At 41.3% G+C, this 23,010-nt stretch overlaps 1 protein-coding gene across 1 annotated transcript in view; it reads left to right on the forward strand.

The window, feature by feature from the left end:
* Positions 1-23,010, forward strand: part of GRAMD1A (GRAM domain containing 1A) — a 312,874-nt gene that overhangs the window by 114,389 nt on the left and 175,475 nt on the right. Inside the window, exons 2-4 of the mRNA XM_053691281.1 lie at positions 7,588-7,852; positions 14,546-14,566; positions 14,730-14,814. Of these exons, the coding sequence (XP_053547256.1) occupies positions 7,588-7,852; positions 14,546-14,566; positions 14,730-14,814 (371 nt within the window). The remainder of the gene's footprint in view (positions 1-7,587; positions 7,853-14,545; positions 14,567-14,729; positions 14,815-23,010) is intronic.

Consider the following 23,010-nt stretch of genomic DNA (forward strand, 5'->3'; position numbering starts at 1 on the left):
TGTAGTTTTTGTTCTTCAATCAAGAGTTTGTTATTTTAAAATAGTGCTGGTATGTACTATTTACTCTGGAACAGAAAAGAGATGAAGATTTCTGTTTGTAAGAGGAAAATGATTTTAGCAACCGTTACTAAAATCGATGGCTGTTTCCACACAGGACTGTTGAGATGAAGTAACTTCAGTTGGGGGAAACAGTGGGCAGACTTTGCTGCTTGAGGTATGACACATTTCTAACAAGACTTGGTAATGCTGGAAGCTGTCATTTTCCCTATGGGAACCGGTAAGCCATTTTCTTAGTTTAAGTAAAAGAATAAAGGGCTTCATTAGGGCTTAAAAAACTGGTAGACATTTTTCTGGGCTAAAACGATTACTTTACTAAGTATATTTGGCAGATTATTACTTTTAATAGTTGTTAAATCTTGGGGATTGTTTTAATAAAAACGGCGGGCACTGTATTGGACACCTTTTTCACTGGGGGCCTTTTCTAGTCATAGACAGAGCCTCATTTTCGCGCCTCTAATGCGCAGTTGTTTTTGGAAAGCATGGCATGCAGATGCATGTGTGAGGAGCTAAGAACCACTGAAAAAGCTTATAGAAGGCATCATTTGGTATCGTATTCCCCTCTGGGCTTGGTTGGGTCTCAGCAAAGCAGATACCTGGGACTGTATAGGGGTTAAATGTAAAAACGGCTCCGGTTCCGTTATTTTAAGGGTTAAAGCTTTCAAATTTGGTGTGCAATACTTTTAAGGCTTTAAGTTACTGTGGTGAAATTTTGGTGAATTTTGAACAATTCCTTCATACTTTTTCACATATTCAGTAATAAAGTGTGTTCAGTTTAAAATTTAAAGGGACATTAACGGTTTTATTGTAAAACGTTTTTTGTGCTTTGTTGACAAGTTTACGCCTGTTTAACATGTCTGAACCATCAGATAACGATGTTCTATATGTATGAAAGCCAATGTGTCTCCCCTTTTAAATATATGTGATATATTTGTGTCATAATGTCCAAACAAAGTAGGGATAATAATGCCATAGATATGATATTGCCCAAGATGATTCCTCTAATGAGGGGAGTAAGCATGGTACTGCATCATCCCCTTCTGTGTCTACACCAGTTTTGCCCACACAAGAGGTCCCTAGTACATCTAGTGCGCCAATACTTATTACCATACAACACTTAATGGCTGTAATGGATAATTTTATTGCATGCATTTTTTCCAAAATGCCTACTTATCAGAGAAAGCGTGATTGCTCTGTTTTAAACACTGAAGAGCAAGAGGACGCTGATGATATCTGTTCTGACATACCCTCACACCTATCTGAAGGGGCCAGGAGGGAGGTTTTGTCTGAGGGAGAAATTTCAGATTCAGGGAAAATTTCTCAACAAGCAGAACCTGATATTGTAACTTTTAAATTTAAATTAGAACATCTCCACGCACTACTTAAGGAGGTATTATCTACTCTGGATGATTGTGACAATTTGGTCATTCCAGAGAAATTAGGTAAGATGGACAAGTTCCTAGAGGTTCCGGTGCCCCCCGATGTTTTTCCTATACCCAAGCGGGTGGCGGACATAGTAAATAAGGAGTGGGAAAGGCCTGGCATACCTTTTGTCCTCCCCCTATATTTAAGAAATTATTTCCTATAGTCGACCCCAGAAAGGACTTATGGCATACAGTCCCCAAGGTCGAGGGGGCGGTTTCTACTCTAAACAAACGCACTTCTATTCCTTTAGAAGATAGTTGTGCTTTCAAGATCCTATGGATTTAAGGTTAGAGGGTTTGCTTAAAAAGATGTTTGTTCAGCAAGGTTACCTTCTACAACCAATTTCATGCATTGTTCCTGTCACTACAGCTGCGTGTTTCTGGTTCGAAGAACTAGAAAAGTCGCTCAATATAGAATCTTCGTACGAGGAGGTTTTGGACAGAGTTCAAGCTTTTAAATTGGCTAACTCTTTTATTTTAGATGCCGCTTTGCAATTAGCTAGATTAGCGGCGAATAATTCAGGGTTTGCTATCGTGGCGCGCAGAGCGCTTTTGCTTAACATTCCTTTCAAGGGTAAAACACTGTTTGGCCCTGACTTGAAAGAGATTATTTCAGACATCACTGGGGGAAAGGGCCACGCCCTTCCTCTGGATAGGTCTTTTAAGGCTAAAAATAAACCAAATTTTCGTCCCTTTCGCAGAAACGGACCAGCCTCAAATTCTACACCCTCTAAGCAAGAGGGTAATACTTCTCAAACCAAGCCAGCCTGGAGGCCGATGCAAGGCTGGAACAAGGGTAAGCAGGCCAAGTCACCTGCCACTGCTACCAAAACAGCATGAAGTGTTGGCCCCCGATCTGGGACCGGATCTGGTGGGGGGCAGACTTCTCTCTTTGCTCAGGCTTGGGCAAGAGATGTTCAGGATCCTTGGGCGCTAGAAATAGTTTCTCAAGGTTATCTCCTGGAATTCAGGGAACTACCCCCAAGGGGAAGGTTCCACAGGTCTCAATTATCTTCGAACAGGCATTCTTACACTGTGTAGAAGACCTGTTAAGCATGGGAGTGATTCATCCTGTTCCATTAGGAGAACAAGGGATGGGTTTTTACTCCAACCTGTTCATAATTCCCAAAAAAGAGGGAACATTCAGACCAATTTTAGATCTCAAGATTCTAAACAAGTTTCTAATGGTTTCATCGTTCAAAATGGAAACCATTCGAACGATCCTTCCTACCATCCAGGAAGGTCAATTCATGACCACGGTGGACTTAAAGGATGCGTACCTACGTATTCCTATCCACAAGGAACATTTTCGGTTCCTAAGGTTCGCCTTTCTGGACAAGCATTACCAGTTTGTGGCACTTCCATTCGGATTAGCCACTGCTCCAAGGATTTTCACAAAGGTACTAGGGTCCCTTCTAGCGGTGCTAAGACCAAGGGGCATTGCAGTAGTACCTTACTTGGACGACATCCTGATTCAAGTGTCGTCTCTGTCAAAAGCAAGGGCTCATACGGACATTGTCCTAGTCTTTCTCAGATCTCACAGGTGGAAAGTGAACATAGAAAAAAGTTCTCTGTCCCCGTCAACTAGAGTTCCCTTCTTGGGAACAATAATAGTTTCCTTAGAAATGAAGGTTTTTCTGACAGAGGCCAGAAAATCAAAACTTCTAAGCTCTTGTCAGGTACTTCATTCTGTTCTTCTTCCTTCCATAGCGCAGTGCATGGAAGTAATAGGTTTGATGGTTGCGGCAAGGGACATAGTTCCTTTTGCACGAATTCATCTAAGACCATTACACCTGTGCATGCTCAGTGGAATGGGGATTATACAGACTTGTCTCCGACGATACAAGTAGATCAAATAACCAGAGATTCACTCCGTTGGTGGCTGACCCTGGACAACCTGTCACAGGGAATGAGCTTCCGCAGACCAGAGTAGGTCATTGTCACGACCGACGCCAGTCTGGTGGGCTGGGGCGCGGTCTGGGAACCCCTGAAAGCTCAGGGTCTATGGTCTCGGGAAGAATCTCTTCTCCCGATAAACATTCTGGAACTGAGAGCGATATTCAATGCTCTCAAGGCTTGGCCTTGACTAGCAAAGGCCAAATTCATAAGGTTTCAATCAGACATCATGACGCCTGTTACATATATCAACCATCAGGGGGAAACAAGGAGTTCCCTGGCGATGGAGGAGCATCCGGGGGAGTGGGAACTCCATCTGGAAATCTTTGCCCAAATAACTCAATTATGGGGCATTCCAGACATGGTTCTGATGGCCTCTCGTCAGAACTTCAAGGTCCCTTGTTACGGGTCCAAATCCAGGGATCCCAAGGCGACTCTATTGGATACAATAGTAGCACCTTGGATCTTCAACCTAGCTTATGTATTCCCACCGTTTCCTCTCATTCCCAGGCTGGTAGCCAGGATCAATCTGGAGAGGGCTTCGGTGATCTTGATAGTTCCTGTGTGGCCACGCAGGACTTGGTATGCAGACCTGGTGAATGTGTCATCGGCTCCACCATGGAAGCTACCTTTGAAACAGGACCTTCTTATTCAGGGTCCATTCGAACATCCGAATCTGGTTTTCCTCCAACTGACTGCTTGGAGTTTGAACGCTTGATTTTATCAAAGCGTGGGTTTTCAGATTCTGTAATAGATACTCTTATTCAGGCTAGAAAGCCTGTAACTAGAAAAATTTACCATAATATATGGAAAAAATATATCTGTTGGTGTGAATCTAAAGGATTCCCATGGAACAAGATAAAAATTCCTAAGATTCTTTCCTTTCTACAAGAAGGTTTGGAGAAAGGATTTTCTGCAAGTTCTCTGAAGGGACAGATCTCTGCTTTATCTGTTTTACTTCACAAAAGGCTGGCAGCTGTGCCAGACGTTTAAGCGTTTGTTCAGGCTCTGGTTAGAATCAAGCCTGTTTACAGGCCTTTGACTCTTCCCTGGAGTCTTAATCTAGTTCTTTCAGTTCTTCAAGGGGTTCCGTTTGAACCCTTACATTCCGTAGATATTAAGTTATTATCTTGGAAAGTTTTGTTTTAGGTTGCAATTTCTTCCGCTAGAAGAGTTTCTGGGTTATCTGCTCTGCAGTGTTCTCCGCCCTATCTGGTCCATGCAGATAAGGTGGTTTTACGTACTGAGCCTGGTTTTCTTCCGAAGGTTGTTTCCAACAAAAATATTAACCAGGAGATAGTTGTACCTTCTTTGTGTCCGAATCCAGTTTCATAGAAGGAACGTTTGTTACACAATTTGGACGTTGTCCGTGCTCTGAAATTCTATTTAGAGGCTACTGAAGATTTTAGACAAACATCTTCTTTGTTTGTTGTTTATTCTGGTTAAAGGAGAGGTAAAAAAGCAACTTCTACCTCTCTTTCCTTTTGGTTTAAAAGCATCATCAGATTGGCTTTTGAGACTGCCGGACGGCAGCCTCCTGAAAGTATCACAGCTCACTCCACTAGGGCTGTGGCTTCCACATGGGCCTTCAAGAATGAGGTTCCTGTTGACCAAATTTTTTTTAAATTATATACTTTTGCTTCTTCGGAGGCTATTTTTGGGAGAAAGGTTTTGCAAGCCGTGGTGCCTTCCGTTTGGGTGACCTGATTTGCTCCCTCCCTTCATCCGTGTCCTAAAGCTTTGGTATTGGTTCCCACAAGTAAGGATGACGCCGTGGACCGGACACACCTATGTTGGAGAAAACAGAATTTATGCTTACCTGATAAATTACTTTCTCCAACGGTGTGTCCGGTCCACGGCCCGCCCTGGTTTTTTAATCAGGTCTGATGAATTATTTTCTCTAACTACAGTCACCACGTTACCATATGGTTTCTCCTATATATATTTCCTCCTGTCCGTTGGTCGAATGACTGGGGTAGGCGGAGCCTAGGAGGGACTATATGGCCAGCTTTACTGGGCTCTTTGCCATTTCCTGTTGGGGAGGAGAATATCCCACAAGTAAGGATGACGCCGTGGACCGGACACACCGTTGGAGAAAGTAATTTATCAGGTAAGCATAAATTCTGTTTTTGCTGTTTTTAACATTTTGTGTTATCTCCCTGTGGTTATTCCTCTTTCAGCAGGGAAGATGATTGTTTCTACAGCACCTAAGGACATTCAGCCGCTGAGAAAACTTATACAAATTGATTTCTTTTACAAATTTAGAATAATTATTATAATTTATTTTAAAAAACCCAATCTTCTTTATTAACAAAATACATGATTCCTTTGTAGAAGTGTATAGCACCTCTGTTTTCTGTTACCTTATGACACTTTAACAATCTCTCCCTTGTAAGTCAGCAATGCTTAGAGACGGTTGCTGGCCATCTTACTGGAATGTAAACACAGATAAATTCGGTAAATGTGTCACTTTAATGCATATTCCAATAGATTGTCTGTTAAAGAGAATATTTAGATTTATCTCACTGAATCTTAAAGGGACAGTGTACCTCAATCTTTTTTCTTTTATTTGTTCACATTGATCCATTGCTGGAGTGAATTAAATTGTTTACAAATAGCTCCTTTACATCTACTTTGGCATTTGAAATAGCCGATTTAGCCCCTGGTATCCCTCCCTCAAGTTTCTATACTTAAAGGGACATTATACAATCATTTTTTCTTTGCATAAATGTTTTGTAGATAATCTATTTATATAGCCCATAAAGTTTTTTTTTTTAATAAATGTATAGTTTTGCTTATTTTTAAATAACATTGCTCTGATTTTCAGACTCCTAACCAAGCCCCAAAGTTTTATGTGAATACGCTCGACTACCTACTCCAGCTTGCTCCTGTTTGTGTAAAGGGTCTTTTCATATGCAAAAGAAGGGGGAGGGGGGGGGAGTGTCTTATTTGCCACTTGCAGTGGGCTTTCCAGCTACCTTTTCAACAGAGCCAAAGTGACAGCTTCTAAGTAAGTTTTTAAACAGTTTTATACTGGATTTTTATATCAGTATCTGTGCATATTATTCTTTATAGTAGTGTCTATTACATGCAGTTATATGAAAATGAGTGTATACTGTCCCTTTAAGTATAGGCTATATAAAAGCTATGTAAACATAGCCAGCAGAAGAAATTATACTCCTGTTGGGTATTAGGAGAGTTAAGTAGTAAAATGATCATTTTCAATTGTTCTCTGGGGGCCTGATATTCAAAACCTTGTATTGTAATGTAGGAGTTTCTGTTTCACATAAAGGACACTACATAACAACATAAACTTTTCTCAAGATAACATTTGTGTTTCTAAAAAATTTTTAAGGGCCTCGCTGTACCAACGAGACTTCTTAGAATATCTCTCATGAGTGACAAGGTTTTGAATATCAGGCCATAAGTATTGGGCTTTGGTATACAGGCAGAGATAAAATAAAGAAGCATGTGTGTGTACATAAAGTGACAAAATAAGGATCTCTGATTTCCCTGCAAGCTCAACCAATTTTAATGGTTTGTGGTTTAAAAGACAATAATGGCTATTTCATATTTAAAAAAAAACCTAAAGAAGCAAATTTTCATACATTTTGTACTTTGCAGCTTTTCTAACTAGTCAGAAACACATTAAGGAAAAAAAACAATTTTATAGTACACTGTTGTTTTAAAGGTTGTAAGTATTAGCATTTACCTCACTCTGAGGATTATACTTTGTCCTCTGCTCCCACGCATGCAGAGGAAACCCTAAGCATTGTACACAGTGATTGCTTATTTAGAGATAATTTATATTTGTGTTTTTTTGGAACAATATGAATGTTGCCAGCAAAATAACTTTCCATGTTGATACACTGATTTTGCATTCAGATCTCTGGCAGTGCATTACTTTACATGTACAGAAATAGATCTCAATGATGCTTTAAATCTTTGCCATTTGTAGGGCAATCTGTAATCCATTGTGAGATACAACCTTTCTCAAATAAATAGCATCTGTACAAAACTCTGTTAAAAGCCATAGTACCCTATTCTGAATGCAATTAGCTTGTTATACATTGCAAGAAAGAGTTTAATAAATCTGGTTACCATTAACATAATATTAATGTACTGAAAGGTGTCTGTGGCATATCTTGTGTTATGTGAATAATGCATATCTGTATAATATAAAACTAATGATCCCTTCTTTCTTTCTCAGCATCGGCAGTATCACCCCTCGTAGCACTCCCAGTAACTCCCCCGCTGTGCGGAGGCGACTGGCTAGCATCGATTCGGAGAACATGGTGGAGAAAGGATCGGAGGGCTCCTTGGAGCGGGTACCAAACAGTCAGATATCCACGTCTCCACAACCAGCCTCCTTGCCTATGAACCTGGGCAATGCACAACTTCCCACCCAAACCAGCTCTCAGCCTGGAACCCCACTACCTTCCCAACTCGGGCGAGGATTTATACGAAACAGCAAGGTGCGAGACTAACACTGGAGATATCCGCTATCAGGTCTAGGATGCATAATGCAGTGCTATAGGCCAGGACTTGATATATTTGTTTAACATCAAGGAGCCACCCATATAATTAGGAGACAGGAATAGACAGACAGATATATTTTTTCCCGTATTTTTTGCCTGGGGGGGGTTCAATCCTCTGGCATCCACCCCAAGTGAACCTTGGGGAATGAGGTTTACACACATATACAAATACAGGGCTTAAAGATTTCACTAGTCCTGGACAAGTAAAAATTAAATAAAAATACACAAACACCCACACATATCCAGGATTCGACAAACCCAGGAGCCAGGGAACCACCGGCTCCTAGAATTTTATTCCTGGCTTCTAACTTTTTGGGTTATTTTCCATATAAGTGTATGTAAATACCACTCTGTGGGTTCTAAAAGTATGTCCGGTTCCTAAATATTATTATAATCTCCTAAATTTTTAAACAGATTTTTTGATCCCTGCACACAATCTGGTCCATGCGCACTCTCAGAGCCAATAATAACAGTACTATAGTATAGACAAAGATAGCTAGAACTCCAAAAACAATCAGCACACTCTGAATTTACTCAAGATTATATTTTAATTTTGATTCTGTATTACGAAAAAAAGTGTTGGACAGGGAGCCAGGGTCTAATTTTAAGGAGCCAGTGGCTCCCTGACGCCTGTGTTTGTCGAGTCCTGCTCTAGGAAAAATGCTTTCAGGAATGCATATTTGATCTCAGAATAAATATAAGGAACCAAAACCAAGGATTGTAATTGAAAAATCATTTAATCTGCTTCTAGGTGTGGTGTCTCCCCTTAGAGAAAAACAAAAATCTGTGTTCAGTTCTCAAATGGTAAAAACATGGAGAAATTCCACAAAGCAAATAATACTTAGTTATAATGAATGAGCTTTTTTGGGAACCTTAGACCTTGTATGATTTATGTTATCAAGGAAGTTCAAGCTATTCTATAAGTACATAAATAAATCAGTCAACTTATTCATACAGTGAGAATAATAAATCTGTTCATTGTGTAGAATGCCGTGTCAGAGACATGTCAAGTGGTCTAAATTAGGCCTCTCTAGGGTTCCTCCTCAAGGGTTGAATATAGACCAGATTTTAACTACGTCTATTTCTGATCCAAATAGAGATGAATATAAAGACACAGGCAGATAGTGTTATAAAGGGATACATTTAAAATCTCACGCTTTATTTATAACATTAGAATATTATAACATTCATCAACAAGTATATTAAGATGGAAAAAATAAGTCTCATGTGTTTCATTCTACCTACCCTGCTCATGCCCTTCTCCTTTTAAAGATTTAATATTAATACAAATAAAATAATAATACTGAAACATATATCATATGGAGAAACTCGGTGCAGTCAGTGCTTAGCAAATCTTATCTGTTATTTTATATGTTCCATCCAGAAGCAACATACGTGACAGATGATATTCTACATGTAAAATGTTTATCAAAGGAAAATAAAACAAGATTGCAGTGTATATTAATCATTCATGTTGCCTGCTTTTTCTGTAGAATGCATCTGTGTGCTGATTCCATTTCCTTCCGAGGAGACTAGAATGCCTCCATTAAATACAGTAGATTTACGTAATGAACTTCAAATGAGTAGTAGAATTTTTTCTGGAAAAGTTCTGTCTGTTTCCACTCCCACTGCATCATGTGACAGCCTTCAGCCAATCACAAATGCATATACATACATTCTGTTAATTCTTGCACATGCTCAGTGAGAGCTAGTGACTCAAAAAAGTGTAAATATAAAAAGACTGTGCACATTTTGTTAATGGAAGTAAATTGGAAAGTTGTTTAAAATTGCATGCTCTATCTGAATCATAAAAGTTTAATCTTGACTTGAGTGTCCCTTTAAGACAACATGAAACTCAGAATTTGTCTTTCATTATTCAGACAGAGCATAAAGAAGTTTCCAATTTACTTCCAATATCAAATTTACTTAGTTCTAATTGTATTCTTTGTTGAAGAATATACCTTGTGCACGTTTAGAACACTACTTTGCAGCAAACACTGCTACCATCTAGTGCTCCAGCAAATGTATAACATTATTTAAAGAATTCTTGCAAAACTGCTGCCACATAGTGCTCCAGACGCTTGCACAATCTAACACCTACCTTTAACAAAAGAATAAAGTACATATGATAATTGTTCACTCACTTTTCATTTTGTTAAAGGGACAGTCAAGTCAAAATTAAACGTTCATGATTCTCATAGGGCATACAGCTTTAAACAGCTTTCCAGTTTACTTTTATCATCAAATTTGCTTTGTTCTATTGGTATTATTTTTTGAAAGCTAAGCCTAGGTAGGCTCATAAATGGATTTCTAAGCCGCTGAAGGCCGCCTCTTATCTCAGTGCATTTTTACAGTTATACAGTGCTAGTTCATGTGTGCCATATAGATAACATTGTACTCACTCCAATGGAGTTATTTATGAGTTAGCACTGATTGGCTAAAATGCAAGTCTGTAAATAGTACTGAGATAAGGGGGCAGAGGCTTAGATACAAGGTAATCACAGAGGTAGAAAGTGTATTATTATAAGTATTGGTTATGCAAAACTGGGGAATGGGTAATAAAGGGATTAAACAATAACATTTTTTTAAGCAGACTGACCCTTTAAAGTGATGGTAAATCCTAGTGTTTCAAAAACGATAGCTTTACTAGCACTAAAAATAAAGGCAATCTTCATTCATCAATTTACCTTTATTTTGCCGCAACTTCAGTGCTAACCTATGCGCCCAGCTCAGTTTTTCTTCCTAATGGGAAAGAGTCCACAGCCGCATTCATTACTTATGGGAAATAAGAACCTGGCCACCAGGAGTAGACAAAGACCCACCAGCCAAAGGCATAAATACTCCTCCCACTTTCCCTATCCCCCAGTCATTCTTTGCCTTTCGTCTCAGGATAGTTTGCCGGGTCCCTCGGGCTCGGGGGACTCTGAGCCTTCCGAGCCATCGGCCTCTGGGGGCTCTGCTCCTCAGGAGGCGCCTTCCCAATTGCATACTCCTTTTATTTTTTAGGTTGGCCCCGATGTTAATGTCCCCTCCACGCAGGGTGGATTGTTTCCCTCGGAGATGGCGGGATATTTTCGATTTAATATTTTAATGGCACTGATTCGCTTGCAGGACCCTTAAGTTTCCTTGCAGTTGTGGGCCTGCCTGCCTATTCTGGGTGTTCAGACCGTGAACGGCACTATAATATTCCCCCCGGGGGTGTTTGTTCCTCATTGTTGTTCTTTTCTTTATAGGATTGTGTGGCTGCGTGTCCTATTACGATGACTTTTTGACTTATTGGGGGATCCTTTCCTTTATGGTCCGAGGACTTCTCAGTTCTCGCAAGGTTCTTCGAGATAGGCTAGTGGGGATGTGTCTCTCCTCGGTTGGTCTACTGTGAGTTTTCCCAGTCTTTTTTTCTGGAGGTTACGGTTTCCGTTTGACAGGTCCTGCAAAGACATAGTTCCTTCTGGGCCGGTGCCCTTGTTTTTCTTTTATCCGGTCCGGATTATTTTTCTTTCTGTTTTCCCTATGGGAATTCTGGGATGGCTTGATTTAAGTTCTTCTATGGAAGTTGTTCCCGGATTTATTCCGGAGTTTTGTGTGTGACCTGTTACTTGTTAGAGACGCATGTTGCGCCTGGCTGGTAACTGATTCTCTTGTTCAGTTATACACAAAAGAAGAAAAAAATACACTATTCTTCTGGACCTTCGGGTCTGGATGTCGGAAATGCTTGGGCTGGCCCGTGTCAGTCGGCACCCGATGTTGGGACCGGTGGTATCTCACTGCGTCCTTTCGCATCCCTGATCCGAGGTGTGTGGTCCTTACCGTGTGGAGCAGTTATGTTCTTTTGAGCTGCTGTTGATGGTTCTTTGCCATCGTGTAGTTTAGGATGTCATGCGGAGATGGTCAATGTCCTCTTCCTCCACCCTTGGGAGTTTTTTAGGCTCTGATGGGATTTTGGATTGACCTCTCTGGTGTTGTCACTGGTGCCCTGGTCATCTTTATCACCCCTTGGGGGGTTGGGCCAGTGGTGGGCTCTGTTCTTGGAGTCCTGTGCCTCGGGACTACGGTTTAGGTTTTTTTCCATAATGGACTTGTGCTGCGGTTGTTTTTTCGCAGTATCTCTTGGGTCCTTCTTGGATTTTGATTCTAGGTTCTTTTTCCTTTTTGAGATAGCCTGCCAGCTGGTCCGGCTTGGGGCGTGTCGCCTTGGGTGCCGACTTATGGAAGTCTGGTTTCCTCCTTTATCATTCCGGCGTGGATCTTGGGGGAGAGTCTACGGTTCTGGCAATCTGTATGTCCCTGTTATGCCCCTGGGATTTGGGGTTGGGTCAGGATGGGTCCTATTGTCTCCCTTTTAGGGAGTCTGGGGTATTTTTGGTTTGATACCTTTGTGGAGGATGGGCTCTGGGCCTTTTTGTTAAGGGATTCCCTTATCTTATTCCTCTTTCATGTCTAGGACTAGCTCTAGCTCGGTTTGACCTCTTTTCCCCTTTGTCTTGCCTTCAGCAGACTTTGTCACAGCGCATGAGTTGGGCTTGTTGGTCACCTTGCTGCTTGTGTTAAGGGGGCTCAAGTGGTTGCTCTCAGTCTTGGTCCTTTTGTTGGGTTCTGGGAGGTCTGTATTCCTTTCTGTCCTAGGATTTGCGCTGGTCACTCAACACTTTGGGCGTTCGGTGCCTGTACAATCATTTCTAAATTGGTTGGGTGGGGACACGTGCTCCCTGTCTCGCGTTTTTCTGAGGGACTCTGGTCTCTTTTGGATTAGCTTGCTAATGCCTGTGGGCTTGCCCTTAGGGATTGTGTCCTCGGGTCTCTGGGGTTTTCCCGGGGTCTGGTCGCCTTGCTCAAGCGTGCCTGGTGGTCCTTCCCTTCCTTTTGTGTAGGGGTGGGGTTCTGTTGGTCAGCTATTTTGGCCTACGGTTAGCTTTGCTACCCAGCTTGCAGAAGGTTGCTGTTGTCTCCAGGGCAACTGTTGCTCCTTGAACGCTAGCATGCACTTTAGGGTCCCTTGTGAGGTGTTTTTCTGAACCCTCTGGGGGAGTTGGATCTTTGGGATCTCTTTGTTCAGAAGGGTTAATTCAGGAAGGATGTTCCACTGCTCTGCGGCCTATAGTGGTGTAGTATTCTGTGCAGTTTCAGTTGCGCATGAGTGGGATGTTTCGTATCTGTTTTCGGATGGGGGCTCTGCTTATTTTTGCGCATCCTTTTCCTGTCTCTCTCCTGAGCTTTTCTCCGGCTACGGAAATTTTTCCTTGCTTGTGAGGTGTCCTCAGTCTCTTGTGGTCTGGGGTGTAGGACTTGGTCTGTTTTCCCCTGCTCACTGGGGTGGGGTTTTTTCCTTCAGGTCCTCATTTATATGGTGACGCGTGTCCACGCTGTCTCACTGTTTTCGCGTTTGTTGGTCCTTGAGATTAGTTTGTTTCTCTCTGGTCCTTTCTTGACTTCTCATATAGTCTGTTCGGGTGTAGCCTACTATGTTGCTCAGTGTTGTCTCTTTGTCACCCTGGACGGTGTTCCTTTTCTTCTGTCTTGTCTCTTCCCTCTGAGAATTTTTAGTCGGGGTCCCTCGCTTGGTTGAGGGGCTGAGGCGGGGTTGTTGCCCCTGACAGATGCTGTCCTTGTGGTGGGTGCTCTCGGTTGGGCCCACTCGTAGTTCTATGTAGGTTCTTTGGACTGTTGATAGATTTGTGTTTCTGGGACAGCTTTTTAAAAATGTTTGTTGATCCCTTTTTCGGACGAACTGGAAATCTGTTTTTAGGTTGGTGCCTTTATTTTTTCCACCTCCTACCCTCCCGTTTTGGCATTCAGTGTCATCTTTGGCTTGGGTATAAATTTCCCATAAGTAATGAATGTGGCTGTGGACTCTTTCCCATTAGGAAGAAAAACATAAATTATGCTTACCTGATAATTTCCTTTTCTTCCGTGGGAAAGAGTCCACAGCCCCCCGACCGTTTTTTTTTGGAGGCGTTGTTGTTTTTTATCTTCTGGCATCCTTTCACCTTGATGCTTCTTCCACTGTTCTTTGTTCCTCGGCTGAATGACTGGGGGATAGGGGAAGTGGGAGGAGTATTTATGCCTTTGGCTGGTGGGTCTTTGCCTCCTCCTGGTGGCCAGGTTCTTTTTTCCCATAAGTAATGAATGTGGCTGTGGACTCTTTCCCACGGAAGAAAATAAATGATCAGGTAAGCATAATTTATGTCTTTTCAATGAGGCAACGTTTCCACCTTTTAGCCAATAGCGATGCTTGCCATATGGCACTGTGCTTCTGCTGACTCTCTGAGAAAGCAAAGTGTTTGCTGGTGCATGGGGCAGTTGCAGCATATGTGTTTATGCTGCTGTTTGAGTCTAATCAGCTTATTGGCTAGTGGGGACATCTCCTACATCCTGTCAGTGTATTGCAATATGCCACCATAAGCATTAGATCAGAAAGACATTTTAATCAGAATTGGATCATACATTAAAAATGTAAAATATCATCTTTTGGAAGCAATTAATAAAAATTAGTTTAATGTCCCTTTAAATTACAGTTTAGTTGTTGTCAGTACGATGTTACAGCAGGTTCAGCTTAGCCTTGATGCAGTTTATGTTATGTTACTGGGTGCCCTTTGTCCCTATTGTGATAGATGATTGTTTTTCTCTTTGCAGAAGATGCAGAGCTGGTACAGTGTAAGTATCTGCTGAAGCCTTCCTTGCTCTCCTTCCACTACTTCTCATTCAAGATTTTTCAAAACTCCTTTTTCTGACACATTTCTGCCCCTTTAATAGGAGGGTTGGGGGTTGGGTCTGCTTTTTCCTGGTACCTTTTGCTCATGTTCCATGTCTATCCCAGATGCTGAGCCCCACTTATAAGCAGCGCAATGAGGATTTCCGCAAAATCTTCAAGAAACTCCCAGATTCTGAGCGCCTTATTGTTGGTGAGTGAACTCCACAAGCACTTATACACCCAGCTGTCACTATGTTACACACTGCACTCTACATATTGTACCCAACTGTCAGTATCTTACACACTGCACTCTACATATTGTACCCAGCTGTCAGTATCTTACACACTGCACTCTACATATTGTACCCAACTGTCAGTATCTTACACACTGCACTCTACATATTGTACCCAGCTGTCAGTATCTTACACACTGCACTCTGCATATTGTACCCAGCTGTCACTATGTTACACACTGCACTCTACATATGTACCCAGCTGTCAGTATCTTACACACTGCACTCTACATATTGTACCCAGCTGTCAGTATCTTACACACTGCACTCTACATATGTACCCAGCTGTCAGTATCTTACACACTGCACTCTACATATGTACCCAGCTGTCAGTATCTTACACACTGCACTCTACATATGTACCCAGCTGTCATTATGTTACACACTGCACTCTACATATTGTACCCAGCTGTCACTATGTTACACACTGCACTCTACATATGTACCCAGCTGTCAGTATCTTACACACTGCACTCTACATATTGTACCCAGCTGTCATTATGTTACACACTGCACTCCACATATGTTCCCAGCTGTCAGTATCTTACACACTGCACTCTACATATTGTACCCAACTGTCAGTATCTTACACACTGCACTCTACATATTGTACCCAGCTGTCAGTATCTTACACACTGCACTCTACATATTGTACCCAGCTGTCAGTATCTTACACACTGCACTCTACATATTGTACCCAGCTGTCAGTATCTTACACACTGCACTCTACATATGTACCCAGCTGTCAGTATCTTACACACTGCACTCTGCATATTGTACCCAGATGTCAGTATCTTACACACTGCACTCTACATATTGTACCCAGCTGTCACTATGTTACACACTGCACTCTACATATTGTACCCAGCTGTCACTATGTTACACACTGCACTCTACATATGTACCCAGATGTCAGTATCTTACACACTGCACTCTACATATTGTACCCAACTGTCAGTATCTTACACACTGCACTCTGCATATTGTACCCAGATGTCAGTATCTTACACACTGCACTCTACATATTGTACCCAACTGTCAGTATCTTACACACTGCACTCTGCATATTGTATCCAGCTGTCACTATGTTACACACTGCACTCTACATATGTACCCAGCTGTCACTATCTTACACACTGCACTCTACATATTGTACCCAACTGTCAGTATCTTACACACTGCACTCTGCATATTGTACCCAGCTGTCACTATGTTACACACTGCACTCTACATATGTACCCAGATGTCAGTATCTTACACACTGCACTCTACATATTGTACCCAACTGTCAGTATCTTACACACTGCACTCTGCATATTGTACCCAGATGTCAGTATCTTACACACTGCACTCTACATATTGTACCCAACTGTCAGTATCTTACACACTGCACTCTGCATATTGTACCCAGCTGTCACTATGTTACACACTGCACTCTACATATGTACCCAGCTGTCAGTATCTTACACACTGCACTCTACATATTGTACCCAACTGTCACTATGTTACACACTGCACTCTACATATGTACCCAGCTGTCAGTATCTTACACACTGCACTCTACATATTGTACCCAGCTGTCAGTATGTTACACACTGCACTCTACATATTGTACCCAACTGTCACTATGTTACACACTGCACTCTACATATGTACCCAGCTGTCAGTATCTTACACACTGCACTCTACATATTGTACCCAGCTGTCACTATGTTACACACTGCACTCTACATATTGTACCCAACTGTCACTATGTTACACACTGCACTCTACATATGTACCCAGCTGTCAGTATCTTACACACTGCACTCTACATATTGTACCCAACTGTCAGTATCTTACACACTGCACTCTACATATTGTACCCAACTGTCAGTATCTTACACTCTTATTGTACCAATCTGTCAGTATCTTACACACTGCACTATACATATTGTACCCAACTGTCAGTATCTTACACACTGCACTCTACATATTGTACCCAGCTGTCAGTATCTTATACACTGCACTCTACATATTGTACACAGCTGTCAATATGTTACACACTGCACTCTACATATTGTACCCAGCTGCCAGTAACTTTCACACTGCACTCTACATATTGTACCCAGCTGTCAGTACCTTACACACTGCACTCTACATACTGAACCCAGCTGTCACTATGTTACACACTGCACTCTACATATGTACCCAGCTGTCACTATCTTACACACTGCTCTCTGCATATCGTATCCTGCTGTCAGTATCTTACACACTGCACTCTACATATTGTACCAAGCTGTCACTATTGTACACACTGCACTCTACATATTGAACCCAGCTGTCACTATGTTACACACGGCACTCTACGTATTGTACCCAGCTGTCAGTATCTTACACACTGCACTCTACATATTGTACCCAGCTTCACTATTTTACACACTGCACTCTACATATTGAACCTAGCCGTCACTGTGTTACACAGTGCACTCTACATATTGTACCCAGCTGTCAGTATCTTACACACTGCACTCTACATGTTGTACCCAGCCGTCAGTATCTTACACACTGCACTCTACATATTGTACCCAGCTGTTAGTATCTTACACACTGCACTCTACATATTATACCCAGCTGTAAATATCTTACACACTGCACTCTACATGTTGTACCCAGCCGTCAGTATCTTACACACTGCACTCTACATATTGTACCCAGCTCTGTCACTATGTTACACACTGCACTCTACATATTGTACCCAGCTGTCAGTATCTTACACACTGCACTCTACATATTGTACCCAGCTCTGTCACTATGTTACACACTGCACTCTACATATTGTACCCAGCTGTCAGTATCTTACACACTGCACTCTACATATTGTACCCAGCTCTGTCACTATGTTACACACTGCACTCTACATATTGTACCCAGCTGTCAGTATCTTACACACTGCACTCTACATATTGTACCCAGCTCTGTCACTATGTTACACACTGCACTCTACATATTGTACCCAGCTGTCAGTATCTTAAACACTGCACTCTACATATTGTACCCAGCTGTTAGTATCTTAAACACTGCACTCTACATATTGTACCCAGCCGTCAGTATCTTACACACTGCACTCTACATATTGTACCCAGCTGTCAGTATCTTACACACTGCACTCTACATGTTGTACCCAGCCGTCAGTATCTTACACACTGCACTCTACGTATTGTACCCAACTGTCAGTATCTTACACACTGCATTCTACATATTGTACCCAGCTCTGTCACTATGTTACACACTGCACTCTACATATTATACCCAGCTGTCACTATGTTACACACTGCACTCTACATATTGTACCCAGCTGTCAGTATCTTACACAATGCACTCTACATATTATACCCAGCTGTCAGTATTTTACACACTATACTCTACATATTGTACCCAGCTCTGTCAGTATCTTACACACTGCACTCTACATATTATACCCAGCTGTCAGTATCTTACACACTGCACTCTACATATTATACCCAGCTGTCAGTATCTTACACACTGCACTCTACATATTATACCCAGCTGTCAGTATCTTACACACTGCACTCTACATATTGTACCCAGCTCTGTCAGTATCTTACACACTGCACTCTACATATTATACCCAGCTGTCAGTATCTTACACACTGCACTCTACATGTTGTACCCAGCTGTCAGTATCTTACACAATGCACTCTACATATTGTACCCAGCAGTCAGTATCTTACACACTGCACTCTACATGTTGTACCCAGCCGTCAGTATCTTACACACTGCACTCTACATATTGTACCCCGCTGGCAGTATCTTACACACTGCACTTTACATATTGTACCCAGCTGTCACTATGTTACTTACTGCACACTACTTATTGTACCCAGCTCTACCACTGTGTAACACACTGCACTCTGCACATTGTACCCAGCTCTGTCACTGTTACATACTGCACTTTACATATTGTACCCAGCTTTGTCACTACAATGCACATGTACAGATCGGACATTGTGTTGCAGACCTGTGACTTCATTGAACTGCAGTAAAAATACATAACTAAATATTTTGCAGAGATACCACTACATTAAATTCAGATGCATTTACTTGCATACACACACATGCTTATACATACACCTGATCGGGGTCAATTTATTAATGTGCCAGCGGACATGAAACAATGTAACGTATCATGTCCGCTGCAGATCGAGTAATGCCAACAGAATACTCTGTCGGCATTTATCATTGCACCAGCAGTCAGCAGTTCTGGTGAACTGCTGGTGCAATGCCACCCCCTACAGATTTGCGGCCAATTGGCCGCTAGCAGGGGGTGTCAATCAACCCGATCGTATTCGATCGGGTTGATTTCTGTCTGCCACCTCAGAGCAGGCGGACAGGTTATGGAGCAACGGTCTTTGGGCCGCTGCTTAATAACTTCTGTTTCCAGGCTCGCCGGAAACACGGTTCGTCAAGCTCCGTATGGAACTTGATAAATTGAGCCCATAGAGACATTCATGAACACACATACACTCTCTAACATACACACACATACACACTCTAACATACACACACATACACTCTCTAACATACACACACATACACACTCTAACATACACACACATACACACTCTAACATACACACACATACGCTCTCTAACATACACACACATACACACTCTAACATACACACACATACACTCTCTAACATACACACACATACACTCTCTAACATACACACACATACACTCTCTAACATACACACACATACACTCTCTAACATACACACACATACACTCTCTAACATACACACACATACACTCTAACATACACACACATACACTCTAACATACACACACATACACTCTAACATACACACACATACACTCTCTAACATACACACACATACACTCTCTAACATACACACACATACACACTCTAACATACACACACATACACTCTAACATACACACACATACACTCTCTAACATACACACACATACACTCTCTAACATACACACACATACACACTCTAACATACACACACATACACACTCTAACATACACACACATACACTCTCTAACATACACACACATACACACTCTAACATACACACACATACACACTCTAACATACACACACATACACTCTCTAACATACAGATACTGTATCACACACAGGCAAATACACAGCTGAATCAAATAATAAGTCTAGCAGCACAGCAGCAAATATTAAACAAGAAGTTTATTTGTTTCTTCACATCAAACAGGTACAGCACACAGAATAAACGGCTGACACGTTTCGTGCCCCCTAGTGGTGTTTCATCATAGACTAAGGATATTACACCAGTGACCATCTTATATAATGGTCACAGTTAATTACTGTATTAACTCTATGTGATACATCATTATAATACACACACACACCATTAAAAACAGTAAACGTCACAGATTATTCAAGTCCTACTTTTGCTGGATATCAAATTAAGGGAAAACAAATTATATAAATAACCTATATAGATCGCCTATATGCTAATAACAACCAATATATATCCAATATAGATCCTTTTTATCAAGTATTTTGTATCTGTTTCCTCCCCAAGAAGGAGTCTTTGCCACGTCAATAATTCTCACTGTAAAATCCCCTCTATTTGTAAAATGGAAGAGATTGAAGTGTCTGGCCACCGTGGAGTCCTTATTGAAATTTTTGACATCATTTACATGCTCTCTGATCCTCACATTCACCTCCCTTATCGTCTTACCAACATACTGTATATGGCAATGTTTACACTCTAACATATAGACTGCAAATGTGGTTTTACAGTTCGCATAAAACGATATGTCATAAATCATTTCATCTACAGATGACCTGAATACATTAGTTACTTCCATCATGCTACACGTTAGGCATGTTCTTGCTCCACACCTAATATTCCCTTTCCTCCTCAGCCAATGATCACCCCTGTTGCTAGATGTATTAGGAACCAAACTAGGGGCCAATTTCGATGCTAAGGTCATACTTTTTTTGGGACAAATTTAGATTTTTCCATGTAGCTCTGTAATACACTGTCATCTGCCAAAATCTGTAAATTCCTTATCAAAATTTTCACTATCTGCGAAAATTGTGTTGTATATTCCGTAGTGAATACAATATTATCCCTGTAGGTATTATCAACTCTTTTTTCTCTGATGTTCTTAATGACCATTGTACTAACTTCCAACTTAGTCTCTTCTAATCTTGCTTGATTATATCCTCTGGCTATCAATCTGTTAACCAATTCATCTGCCTGCTGTTGATAAACCAAGTCATCATTGGTGTTACGTCATATTCTGATACACTGAGCTCTTGGTATGGCACAAACAAGATATGGGGGGTGACAGGAGCTGGCATGGAGAATAGTATTCCCCGCAGTAGGTTTCCTAAAAGTTCTAGATACTATTCTTTTATTCTCAATGTCACCCACCAGTGTCACATCCAGGAAATCAGTTTTAACAGAATCAAAGCCTCCAATAAATCTTAAGCACATGTCATTATCATTTAAAAATTCAAGAAACAGACCAATTGATATTTTATTGAGAGACTCATCAACGATTAAAATCAAATCGTCGATGAATCTCTTATAGTAGAGAATTTTGTTGGTATGACTCATATAATCACTGTTATAGATGAATCTTAGCTCCCAAAACCCAACATACAAGTTAGCAAAACAGGGGGCGAACTTTGCCCCCATAGTAGTGCCACAACACTGGAGGTAATATTTGTCATTAAACATTAGAAAGTTATGAGTCAATACAAACTCTAAGATAGAACAAATACACACCTTTACTTCCCTTTCATATGCTGTGATATTGTGTAAAAAATATCTTACAGCTCTTAAACCAAATGCATAGGGTATGCAGGTATACAAAGAGGCTATATCTACAACAACCCAAGAGTATCCATCATTCCATTCAAATTCCTTAAGACTCTCTAGAAGATGGAATGAATCTCTCAAATAGATATAGAAGCTTTTCACTAAAGGCTGGAGGATAGAATCCAACCACTCAGACAGTGGCTCACGTAAGGACCCAATGCCCGATACAATGGGCCTTCCTGGAGGCCGCTCTGGATTCTTATGCACCTTCGGCAAATAGTGAAACAACGGAGTAATAGGAAACTCAGGAACCAAATGAGAGATATCTTCTTGTCTAAAAATGCCACGGTGAATGCCATCATCAAGTAACATCAATAATTGTCTTTTCTTAACACAAACGTGGGATTCCCACTAAGTACCTTATATGTCGATGTATCTGCAAGTTGGCGCAGAGCCTCCTCAAAGTAATCATTTTTTGCTTGATGTTTAAAATACACAGCTGACACTGTATCTCTCACTCAGGTGACACTATCACACACACAGGTAAAACTGTATCTAACACATAGGGGACATTATCACCATAGGGGACACTATCACACACAAGGGTAACACTGTATCACACACGAGTGACACTGTATCATATACACAAGTGATGCTGTAACACACACAGCTGGCACTGTATCTCACACACAGGTGACACTATTAAACACACAGTGATACTGTATCACACACACAACTGACAATAGCACACACACAGGTGACACTATTAAAATAGGTGACACTGTATCACACACACATACATAGTTGACACTATCACACACACAGATTACAAGGTATCACACACAAGGGTGCATCTTGTACGGTTATACTGTATCACACACACAACTGACACTGTCTCACGCACACACACACAGGTGACACTGTATTACACACAGAGGTGATCCTATCATACACATGGGTTACACTGTATCACACACTCATACACAAATGACACTGTATCAGACACACACATACATAGTTGACACTATCACACATGCAGATTACATTGTATCACACATGGTTGACACTATAACACATACACAAACACACAACAGACACTGTATCACACACAGATGTGACACTATCATACACATGGGTGACACTGTATCACACACTCATACACAAATGATACTGTATCACACACATGGGTGACACTATAACATGCACAAACACGCAATTGACACTATCTCACACACAGATGACACTATTAAACACAAGGGTGTCACT

Source organism: Bombina bombina, chromosome 8 (genome assembly GCF_027579735.1).
Source record: "Bombina bombina isolate aBomBom1 chromosome 8, aBomBom1.pri, whole genome shotgun sequence".
Lineage (NCBI taxonomy): Eukaryota > Metazoa > Chordata > Amphibia > Anura > Bombinatoridae > Bombina > Bombina bombina.